This window comes from Montipora capricornis, chromosome 8 (genome assembly GCF_036669925.1).
Source record: "Montipora capricornis isolate CH-2021 chromosome 8, ASM3666992v2, whole genome shotgun sequence".
NCBI lineage: Eukaryota > Metazoa > Cnidaria > Anthozoa > Scleractinia > Acroporidae > Montipora > Montipora capricornis.
In genome coordinates, this window is record NC_090890.1 from 6,335,014 (window position 1) to 6,347,513 (window position 12,500).

The window sequence follows — 12,500 nt, forward strand, 5'->3', positions numbered from 1 at the left end:
CATAAATATATTTCATATCTTATCAGTGGGTTGTCAGGAATGTTGTATAATATTATGTGAGCTAAAGTAGTAAGAGAGATTTTTACCCATTTTTAACATAAAAACAGCAAATTTTGCATGACAGTGCCTCTTTAATTATTTTGAAGTTTTTGGGTATAGAAGATCTGCCTTAGTCAACTAATGCGATGACTAGGTGATGACTTAACTCAAAGTACATAGGTCCGAAATAACAACGATGTTTCCTTGAGAAAAGTTCAAAATGTGTAATGATTTGGGCATCTAAGAATTAGGAACTAGTTGTACTTGGAAAATTTGGAATGCCATTACCCGCCTGAATTTGCGGTATTGTTAAGTAAGTCTATCTGTATTTTTGTAGGAATATGCCACTACACTGCTAACAATGCGATATTTTTCTGGGTAAACTATCTAAATGTATGTACATCTTGCGCATCTGTAGAACGTTTGTCCACTCTCTGGAAGCTATGTATCATTTTTCTCAAGGCGTTTATCGTTTCTGCCTTTTTTTTTTCAAATTGAGCTATCTGTGTGGGGTTGTGCTAGCTGCAGTAAGTACCTGAGTAGAAGTCAGTGATAAATTCCGGCGCAGGGCTCTCATCGTTTATTTTTTAAAGGCTAGTAATAGAAACGTTTGTAAATGCATAATTTGCATCGCTTATGCCTTGTTCAGTCCACCAGTTAAAACAAGAATATTATGAATAGTATGCCAAAGGGTCACCCCTTTATTTTTGCTGGAGTCAAGACAAAGCATTAAAAATACAGTTCCTTCAATAGACGTCTTTTTTCAAGGCTAACATTTAACTGATCAAATATTAAAGTGGTGAAAGTGTAAAGGAACAGGAACTAACCAGGAAGAGAACATAGAAGGCCATGGATTTCTTTCACTCGAACTGAAGTGGAAGTAAGCTAGAAATGCTCCTGTTGACGATATCAGGGGAAATCGAAGGAACCGCAACAACCGTTTTTTGGCCCGTTCCGTTGCTGTTTCTCGGATTTCACCCCAGTTACCCCATACATACACCTGCGACTGCAAAAAAAGCAATTTCCACCAAAACAACCAAAACTTTTTAATGAAGAACACTGAGCTCGTCCTGAAACCAGATCGGAGTTTCAGGAAACGAATGTGTGCCTCAGGATAAAAACAAGAATATAATCGTCATTTTTGTTATCGTAAATAGCTGCAAGAATTTGCATTAGAAATATTTTCTCCTTTTTTTTTTTTTTTTAATGTGCTTGCTTTTATCCCGACGCGCGCAGTTTTTTTGAAACTCTGAACTCGCTTATCTCACACATGCCGGATTATTGAGCTGTGAACTTGTTCTTGATGGTTAATTGTTTCATTATAATAAAGCCCCTCAAGTTATTAACCAAGAAGCGCTGAAATTCTTTTGGTGATTTCTTTTCCGTGGATTTTTCCCTTTTTATTGATTATTAACTAATCAATCACTCAAAGATATCTCTAAAACTGTGCATGGGTATCAATTCAATTTGCTACACGGTAGACCGGTGCTAGATAAAACGTGCACCGAAGTTTAGGACAATTCGCGCTTCCTTTCGCTGCTTACCTCGGAACTATGTACTTTGATTTCCGATCCTAACATCTTACTTCAGTAATCGCATTCGTAAAAATCTCTGGGCTAGGTCTATCCCAAGGCCTTTCTGTTGTAGAATCTTTTATAAGATCCCATCGTTCAGAATACGCGGGAGGATACCGCCTTTAGCATTCGTTCCAATAAAAAAAATGTCATTGGCAAAGCTGTAACGGCATTCACTTCTTACTTCGGGGGCTAAATAGCGTTTAGTGCTGTATTAACCACAGGCTTTCCTTTTGAGCCCAAATCAATTATACCTTAACGCTCTACCCAAAATCAATCATAACAGGGTTGGAGCTTTTTTTGCGGGCTACGTTGCTTGCCTTGCGATCATTGCGAAGGAAACCTTTTAAATGCATAAGGCATAAGGCAGTAGTATGGTGTAAGTCAGCTCGCCAACACTTTTCTCTGAACCGCCATCCTCCGGCTTGTATGCCTCAACTCGCATGGCGGGTCAGAGGAAAGTGTCCCGCGAGCTGACTCACACCATACTACTAAGGCAGAACAGATCTTTTGAAATATGGAAATACAGCCTGCTGGAGTCAGCACATTCGTCTCGGCTGCATGGTGAAGCGTTATAAAAGTACTTTTTTTCATAAAGCCAATGAAATTGTGTCAGAAGACAAAGTGGTACGTGACTTTTTGTGACCACACCAAACATTGGTGGTCACCCGAAGCAGAAATTACTTTTACTTCATGGAACAAATTTTTTCTTGCCTTTTCTCTTTTTCTTGGCCCTCTAAAGTTTCGATGTGAGTCATTTGTTTAATTACTAGTAATAGTTCTCACTACATCTACCCGCGGTTTGAATATCATGTCAATTCTGTAGTGAATCTCACAAAGTAATTGTCTTTACACTGTTTACATGGCATTTAAAGGTGACCCGAGTACGAGTATGTCTTTTTTTGGGATTTTCTTCCCCTATATGAGATAATGGGAGGTTTCTGTTTATTTCCCAAAGTCGTGGTTGATTTTCTATCAAATGCCAGTGGGCCATTAATGTTATTTTTAATTTACGCACTGATAAATGTTTTTACGTGACAAAGGGCAGTAATTTCTTTTGTGCATCTTCTTTTTCTGTCCCTGAAATTCACTTCAGAGACGATTTGTTCTGTGAACAGATGCGGATAGCCCCTTTAGCATAGGGGGGACTTGAAGTTGCATATATTCTCTTCGAATGCCTTTCGAGAAGGGATCAGTGTTCTAAGTAGTTATTGGGCTTATCTTTTTACAAAGCCTTTCCCTACTCCTGGTCGGTGAAAGGAGCCAAAATGTCTATATTGAATTTTTTTTTCTGTTGGCTTAAATGCGTCGTACATCAAGGATGTTTCTTTTCGATACCACTATAATGCCAATGACAAAGCTTCCAGCACCGACCGGAATTTCCGAAGGATGGCTTCTCGCAGTTTTTGGAATATCCAGAACCAAATCATTATCATCCTCTTCGGCGGCCGTTGCTGGGATAGGAATTCTCCGTGCTTGCCTCTGTTTCCCTCTTCCTTCTGGAGTGTTTTGCAAGAACGAATGATCCGTCTGTTCGTGTTTTCTGGTATCGCATCACTTTTAAATTCCGTAATTAGTTGATCTCCCAAACTTATGTCCGCTCAGCTATCGCAAATACTAAACAAAGACCTTTTGTTCTATTGGAAACTCAATGCGGGTTTGATGAAACTTGATGAAAAGTAAAAACCCACCCTTGCCTCCGTCATTGCTGGTTTGCCTCGTCGGCGATGACATTTTTTCTGACAAAGCTCTGTCTGTGAAAACGGATTAAAACACCTCGACCGGAAAGGACAGCAGGGTACCGTGAGCCTCCTCGAAAAGCTCCATACAAATCCTTATACTTTTAGTATAAGGAAATGTATGGAGCTCCCCTGGATACTTACACTGCAAGCTCCGTGTGTCTTCTCATGGACGAGTCAAGAGTCTACAGTCTGCAAATGTCAGACACCGATTCTGGTCCGCCACACAAGTACTAGCGTCTGGAAGCATGGGTTGCTTGGTTGTCTCACTGTTTGTCATGTCAGTCATGTTGCTCAAGTTGAATTAACATAGCTTTGATGAGCCATGGCTTGCTAAACTTCGTGATAGCTTCGATGTCACTTTCCATATGGAAGTCATCTTCCGAATGGAACTTATTAATCCCCCTGTGAGCTTAGGGGATCGACAGAGACTGTCTCAGTCTCGCCATGTGTCGGTCGATTCGATTTCGACATTTAAGCCTAGGCGTTGGTGAGTGAAAGGCGGTGCACAATTAATTTCACCAATGTGTACTTATTCAGAATCTTTTGCTTTACCTTGGAAGAACGTCATTTCCTCACTTCTTCAGTCTCTTGCTTCTATTTAAAATGCAGCGGAAAGTTCCCAAAAGCCAAAAACAGCATTGACGGCACACAATCTGGCTAACAGGAAGTCACACTTTCCAAGCTGTGTTGTGATTCGCTTGAAATACAACCCATCCTGATTGGCTAATTAGGTCAAACTTCCGGTTAAGCAGGAGAGACAAATTTGCATACAGATTCTCCCCAATACGCTGGCGCCAGACCGCAGACTTACAAACATTAAGTAAATAACAAAAAACCTTCGGGACACATCTAAGTTCATCGGAAGAAAAACCAAAAAAAAGGAGGAATAACAGTAAAGGCAGGCGCCAGAGGGGACGCTTGGAACAGCAAAGACTGAATCCACGACAGACCACTCTGGACCAAAGGACAAGAAAAACAACAAATGTTCAACAGACTCACAATGATAACCACAGAAACAAGCTAAGAAGACATTATAATCAAAAGGTGAAAGACACTCAGCAGTGTACAAGACACCGTGAGCGACCTTCCAGTTCAAATCAATGATTTGACGATCAAAATAAAAGAAATAAAGGGATTTCCAGGTCGTTTCCCACTCCCAACGAAGGGAAGAAAGAATTTAGCAAGGCAATCGGGTGTAACAAAACGAGAACGCAGAAGGAGAGAATAACAAGACTTACAGGACAAAGAGTAAACGGAAATGGGACCCCCCACAAAATATGGGCCCACAACCACACCATTAGGAGAACGAGAGCCACCCAAAGCAATCCAAGCCTTCAAAACAGAACCATAGAACGGATGGAGAAAGGATAGGGGAATTCAGACGCATGAGAGAGAACATCATCCACAATTGCGTGCCATATACACTGGCCTAAGAAACTGGCCTAGGAAACTTCGGAACTCGAATTTGCCCGTTTTTCGTTTCCAGATACCTGGGATGTTAGAGAGAGCAGAATGCAACATTGTTGGATCTTTTCCGCTTACCAATAATACAAAGCCTTTTGCGTACACGCATAAAGTAAAGTAAAGTACAGTAAAGTAAAATTCTTTATTTAAAACAAGATTAGCGTTTAAGCACTACGTGCTTGCGGGGTCGTGTATCTAATTAATTATCTAATTATCTAAGTGCCTACTGAAAAATGAATGAAACATAGGAAAATTAATTTACTTTATCGCAAATGTGATCTCCTTAAATGGTGTTCCTGGAGCCAGCTTTGAGTCGGTTCTAGATTGATTTCGTCTTTCTCCATTGATCGAACCAGAGAGATTATGACGTAATCCCATTCGCTTCCTGAAAAACGAATAGGGCACGATTACTTGTGGTCTTACGGCTCACAAAAGTATATTGCTGGGTAGGAAACGTTGCTCATTTTCACATTGCATTGTCTGATATTGTAACAACCATATAAACAAAAGGGATCCACGTCTAATAGCGACAGTTGCGGCTGACAACTACAGAAAGGGTTCGTGAATATTCCCGTCAACTTTAAGCTCTTGTTTTGAGGTTTTGAGGGTCGTGGTGCTTTCGCTTCCACTCGACTGAAAGAACAATTTGTCCGATATTTTAACTTCGCCGAAAACTTACAGTATTCGTAATTAACAGGCAAAAGCAGGCAGAAATATGATCGTTCAATATACCTTACCTTGACTCTTTGTTACAAGGGTGACTAAGATTTCTTCATAGGCTCCGTTCAGTCGCTCACTTATTTTGCTACGCTGTTCTCTGTATGGTGACAGTATGATCACGTCTGATATGCGCACTTGTGTCCTGTACTGATTGGCAATATGTTCCGCTACGAAAACCTAAAACATATACAAAAGGGTCAAATTTTTGCATGCTTAGGAGTTTTGTAATTTTGACTGATATAATTTTTCAAGCCGAATGAATGAATAATTGCTTGAATGATTAAATGAATAAATACCGGCATCATTAATAGATTGTCTGAAAGGACGAACGCATGCGCAAACACAGCACCAACAGCAGTCTTTGCTATAGTCTTTCCTTTCTGCTTCCTTAACTAGTCTTATCCTCCCATGATCACCTGTTTGCTCACTAACAAAAAGAAGTGAATATACGGAGCCTCAATCTTGCAATGAATTTTAGAGTTTTCCTTCTGCTTACCGCTTTTTGAACTTTCTTCATGTTCCATTTGGATTCTTTGTTGCTCTCTGAGGTTGCAATAGGTGAGGATTCTTCCTGTCCTTCTACTTGGCAGAATACAATAGGAATATCGCGTCGCTGGCGAATGATCGCGGGGCAAAAAGTGATCAGGCTGGGTTACGTGCTTTTGCCACCTCAGCTGTCTGAAGTTCTCCATCGTAGAATTGCTTGGACGGAAATTCGCAAATACCTTGTTAAAAGAAGGTCCTTTTCTTACGGTGATTATAATCTTAGAACCTGCTATGAGCTGGAAGGTTGAATTGTTGAAACCTCGGACCCCACCCCACCCTCCCCTTATTTTCGGTTAAGCCCACCGCTCGACTCAAATCTCGTTGACCTTTTCTTTTTAATTAAATTAATATTGGCGAAATTCAGAGACCGATAGAGTCCGGAAAGGGTTTTTTATATTGTTTATGAATGGAAGGAGGTGACTGGTCCAGAAACACCGTTCTTACCCTCCTGTACTGCAGCTTTAGCATTATTGCTGGTTTTGAACGCCTGTCAAACATGAACACACTCAAAACAAGTACCCCGTGATCCTGAATGACTGACTGCAGTTGTTTGTGGTCACCAATCATAACCACTTGTCCCACTCCTGAGCACGTGATGGGAACGAGAGCCATTCAGGCTCCTTGCACATGCCACATTCATCAACAATGCAGTCTTGGATATTATTACACGAGGATATTATCAGGATCAGGGAAAACTACGAGTCAACAAGAACTTGCTAATAGTCTAAATGAGTTGTATGTCTTAGTTAATGCAGACATTCCACCACTCAATGATGCTACTATACTGCCAGCCTTCCTTCCAGCTTCTAGAATTGTCAATACTGCCCGGTCTTTCGAGGTTTGTAAGAAATTGCTTGCCATCAAATCTTTCAAGGCCCAGATAATGTACCGTGTAGATTGGTGAAATAATTTGCCTACGAATTGACTGAGCCTGTTACCAGCATTTTCAGTATATTACTTCGATCTGGTATTGTACCCGCACTCTGGAAAGACTCTAACATTATACGTATTCCTAAAATACAACCACCCACAAACGAAGGCGACACTAGACCTATTTCTCTAACTGCTTCTCTGTCCAAGGTCCTTGAGGATTTTGTGGTCACCTGGTTAATAGTTAATGTAAGGGATAAAATCGACCCAACTCACTTTGGATGCCTGAAGGGAACCTCTACAACGTATTGTTTACTTGATATGATTCATACTTGGCTCTCGTACCTCGATTCCCCTGGTCATCATCTCCGCCTTTGCTTCCTAGATTTTTTCTAAAGCTTTCGACCGTATTGGATATAATTTACTAATCGAAAAGCTTTTGGATTTAAGAGTCCGCAGAACTCTAATACCATGGAACATAAACTTCCTGAGGAATCGCCGACAACGTGTAAAACTACCTGATGCAATTTCTGATTGGCTCCCGGTAACAGACGGTGTTCCCCAAGGAACAAAAATTTTGTTCCTTGTAATGGTTAACAATTTTTAATGCCACTACACCTGAATCATACATTTGGAAGTACGTTGATGATGTTTGTAAACACAACATGGTAGTCTGCAGCACTGCTCACCTTTGCTTTGTGGCTGGAGGGTACTGATTATGTCACTATTTCAGTTGATAATATAAAAGGAATCGCTATGCATCATGGGATACTATTCATTCACCGGCAAGGCAGAGGTCTTGGGTTCCGTATCCCGTTGAAGCCACCTGAATTTCTCGCGTTTCTGCAAAAGACAATTGCTTTTAATAATGTCCATCAAAGTGCGAGGATCACATCTCTCAATTTTTGGGCATAAAACTGGTGTCCTAGAATCCCTAGGTTTGTTCCAAGGAAAAGAGTTGCAAGTTACACGCTTTAAGGTCATGTGCTTCTTCTGAGAGAGCTAATCGGTGGTAGCACCGCAATGTTTATGGAACAATTTGCCGTTGTACGAGAACACTTTTCACGTCAGATAAAGACATTTCAAACAGCTCTTGTTTGATAGTTCCGAAATGTTAGTGCATTAAGGTGTAAAATTAGTAATTACTTACAGTCTAGTTTTCTGTTTATAACTTCTGCTTATGGTAATTGTTACATATTGTTTACACTATAGTTGTTAGATATCTATTGTAATGCGCTTAGCTTATTTAATAGGATTCGCGGAACAGAAATAATTAATATTATTGACAAAATAATATTATAACCCCCAGGACTTTTTAAGAGAATGTTTTAACCGAGGAAGAGACATACTACTGTGAACAGCTTGAGGCCAAGGCTTTGAAACATTGACGAATAATAATGTAAATTCGAGTTGTTTCAGTATGTTTCTGGAATCTACACTTCAATAGATGGTTTTCACAGTGACGTCATCAAATTCTAAAACCAAAATTGCAAGGTGTTTTGAATTTTTATCTTTTGGAGGTTGAAGATGACCTAGAAATAAATCTTTTTGCCGGTTTCCAGTTCCATGACGTCTCTCGTTTCGAATTTCTCAATTGTCACCTTGCGTAACACCATGAATCATACATGCGTGAACGCCTATGAATCTCAGCAGTCTGAGCGTTTCACGTACATTAGGAGATGTCTTCGTACTCATGTATTTCATCTCATGAGCGAAAAGTGAGTGCTTTCATTGCTAAGTGAATTTCAGAGATTCGTTTGGATTTCTGGTGTCATCCGAGTTGTTGAAAATCCGACAACAAAGTTGTGAAAATACGACATCCGAGTTGTGAACAGTTCACAACAAAGTTATGAAATCCGACATTCGAGTTGTAAAAATCCGACATCTCAGTTGTGAAAATCCGACATCCAACTTGTAAAAATCCGACATCCGAGTTGTTGAAAATGCGACATCCGAGTTGTGAAAACGCGACATCCGAGTTCTTGAAAATGCGACATCCAACTTGTGAAAACTCCGACATCCGAGTTGTTGAAAATCCGGCATCCGAGTTCTTGAAAATGTGACATCCGAGTTCTTGAAAATGCGACATCCGACTTGTAAAAATTCGACATCCGAGTTGTAAAAATCCGACATCCGAGTTGTTAAAATCCCACATCTGAGTTGTGAAAATAATGTTAAGACAGAGCAAAGTTAAACCAACAATATGGAAACGTTTCATTCATGACGTTTTCTCACTATGGGACGTAAATTATGAAAGAAGAAATCAAGCCGTTCATTGCGTAAGCTAAGTATTTCTAACCAACTATAAAATTGGCACAGAAGGAGAACACTTTCCTAGATACAACACTATGCAAGGAGAACGATTCGAAAAAGAATGTTTTTGCGATATCAAGACATATCACAAGCAAACTGAAACCATCCAATACACGCATTTTATCTCTTGTCACCCACTAGGTGCCAAGAAGAGTTTTATTAAAGGAGAGGCCATTAAGCTCCTCCGAACAACTCTTCAAAAACAACATTTGAGGACGCACTATCTCGATTCATAGCCCGTCTTGAAGAGCGTCTGGAAGGTAGTCGGCACTTAAAAATAGTCAAAACTAGGGAGAAAATCCTACCATTTGTCCCTACCTAAGAATAGGCAAAGCCACTGCTTACGAGCCAGAAGGCCCATCAGGCCGGCGCTTAAAATGATCTCCGGTTTCCGTAGAATGGAGCGACTAGGAGTATTTATACTCCCCCCTGGATGGGATGCTAGTCCATCGCAAACGAAAGAATAACAATAATAATAATAATAATAATAATAATAATACTTATATGGCGCCGATATCAATATTGCTATTTTCATCAGCGCTTAAATCGTAAAACTACATAAAACCTACTAAAAACGAGATTAAAAGGCACATAAAATTACCGAAAAGCTTTCGGAAATAAAAATGTCTTGAGTGTCTTTTTAAAAGATGCTACCCAGCACTGTCAAATCTTAAAACAACAATGATGCGCGAATGCAGTTTTATTCAAAACGAAACTTTCACAACTCAGATGTCGGATTTTTACAACTCAGATGTCGGATTTCACAACTTTGTTGTGGGATTTTCAACAACTTGGATGGCACCTACAAGTTTCCGTGGCAAGGAGGAGATGGACGTGGTTGGGCCATGTCCTCAGAATGGACCATTGCTCACATCCACGAATTGCTCTAACATGGGTGCCTGAAGGAAAACGGAAAAGGGGTAGACCGCGTGAGACTTGGAGAAGGACTATCGAAAGAGAGAAGAAAGAGAACGGTTTAGGAACATGGGCAGCAGCAGCATCGGCTGCGGAGAACAGAACAGCCTGGAGGCAGAGAGCCTACAGCCCAATTCTCCACTTGGAGAACGGATAAATGATGATGACAAGTTTCCGTACACCAACCAGCAACATGGCGGCTCCATACAAAACTTAGAAACCATGCACCGCACATACTTGAGAATTGGTGAGGTAATTTATAAATGTGTATCCTACAACATTCCAATTTTTTGTTTCTTTGAACGGTGTCGATTTTCCTTTTTTTTTTTGTTGCGTGACAGTGAAAACGATATTCGGTATAATAAGGTGGAGGACCCAATATTGAAATCAGTTTTAACGCAGGTGGATTTTCCAGGCGTAGCAGCTGAACAGTGGAACCACTGATCATTACTAAGTTATGTTTGAGAAAGCACACTTGGCAGATTTCCTTACACTTTTAGAAGCGCTAATAGTTTCCTTTATCCGACAATGTTATTTGCGCCCTTCTTCTTTGCAAATCAAATTTACATCCTGCTTACTCTTTTCTGTAATTGTCTGGTTGCGACTACCATTTTAATTTTCTTAATTTGATTTTATCCTCTGGGTTGTCCTTGTATTGACCAGCTTAAACCTGAATTCTTATTTAGACCAACAAAGTTATAAACTCGCATACATTATGGTAACGCATTTAATTGTATACTCTCATAGGTTTCCGTACATAATGCGATATCCAAGTTGTAAGGTAATTTAATAGTGCAATGTTGTCTGATACTGAATATAAGTACCAAGAATAACAACAGAAGGGTTAGGGTTAGAGTTAGGAAAAAAAAACCAAAAAAAAAAAACAGCAACAACAACAACACGGGAAACCTAGCCAGTGACTTTGAATTTAGAGCAGATCTCGTTCTGAACAAATGAATAAGATAAACAATTTCGATATAGGGATTAAAAAAATCAAATCTTTAGACACTAGGACATTGAAATGACAACAAGTTATTGGCTGACGAGACATGTGGCAAAACAAAACTGACTGCTCTTTTAATTGTGGTAAACATTAAGTCTTAGCAGTCGCGCTAAGATGACCGATGAACTGAGTTCTCGAAGCCTCTTTATAACCGCCTTAGAAGTTTTGTCGATATTGTCTTTAAACGTTTTGTCGCTAACGGGAAACACATTAGTCTGCATCGCAGTTTTCAAGAACGTTCGACTTCGGTCAACGACTAACTTGTACATCGTTGCTCTAGCACTGAGCGATCTGCTGTCCGCCATTTTCGTGATGCCTTTCGTTTGCGGCGTGCTTGTAGCCAGTAAATGGATTTTCGGTGACGTGGTTTGCCATTTTCACGCTTTCTTTGGCTTGTTTGCAATATACGTTTCCCCCGTAACGATGGGTATGACGGCCGTGAATCGATATGTGAGGATGTGCAAGCCAGACGAGATATACAGGAGATGGTTTTCCAAGAGAAAGTCTATTGCTTTCCTCACGTGTGTGTGGATCGTTGTTGCTTGCTACATTGCCGTTCCGCGGTTTGCAGGTTTGCAAGAGCACCGGTTCATTCCAGAGTATGCGCAATGCTCCATCGAACATCACAGCTATGCTGGAAAAATGATTCATTACTGCATTGTCCTCGTTCTCTTCTTTTTGACACCTCTGATAACAACTGTTTTCTGCTACCGAAAGGTCTCGAAGATGATACGCCAGCACAATGAAAATGCTTCAACTAATATTCAGCAAGGCGTTAACACGGGCATCAGGCACGAAATAAATATCAGTAAATCCCTCTTTGCTGTCGTGTTTGCCTTCATGGTATGTTGGGTACCATTTTGGATAATTGTAATCTTACGACGTTTCTTCTTTGTGGAAAAAATGCCTCGTAATGTCGAACTCGTGTGTAAGTTTCTCGTCTATTTCTCCAACACAATAAACCCATTCGTGTATGCAGGAATGAATTCCGCCTTCAGACGTGAATTTCGCAAGCTACTCCTCTGCAAACGATCTCGTAAAGATATCATTGTACCTGGCAGAGAAGGAGCAAATAAAGAAGAGGTGAACACGCACAGCAACGTATCATATAAGGCTCAAGTTGGACAGACAACACCACTGTAGATATCACACTGTTTTCCCGAAGGCTCTACTTTTACGTAGTGTAAATCCAGTAATTTCGCTTTGGTCTTGCTCAAAATTTTACTTGTTTCCACTCATAGATATCGGTTCAATTCTATTTGACTCTCGCTTCGTTTCACAAAATCAGTATGCAGTCTACCGATGAATCTTATT

At 40.3% G+C, this 12,500-nt stretch overlaps 1 protein-coding gene and 1 pseudogene across 1 annotated transcript; one reads left to right on the top strand and one right to left on the bottom strand.

Annotated features, from left to right (window-relative positions):
- Nucleotides 1-6,697, bottom strand: part of LOC138013624 (uncharacterized) — a 13,083-nt pseudogene extending 6,386 nt beyond the window's left edge.
- A 4,603-nt stretch (nt 6,698-11,300) lies between these two features.
- Nucleotides 11,301-12,329, top strand: LOC138013625 (melatonin receptor type 1C-like). Its single transcript, XM_068860717.1, has one exon. It carries the CDS (start codon nt 11,301-11,303, stop codon nt 12,327-12,329), a length of 1,029 nt encoding a protein of 342 aa, XP_068716818.1.
- The last annotated feature ends 171 nt before the right edge of the window (nt 12,330-12,500 follow it).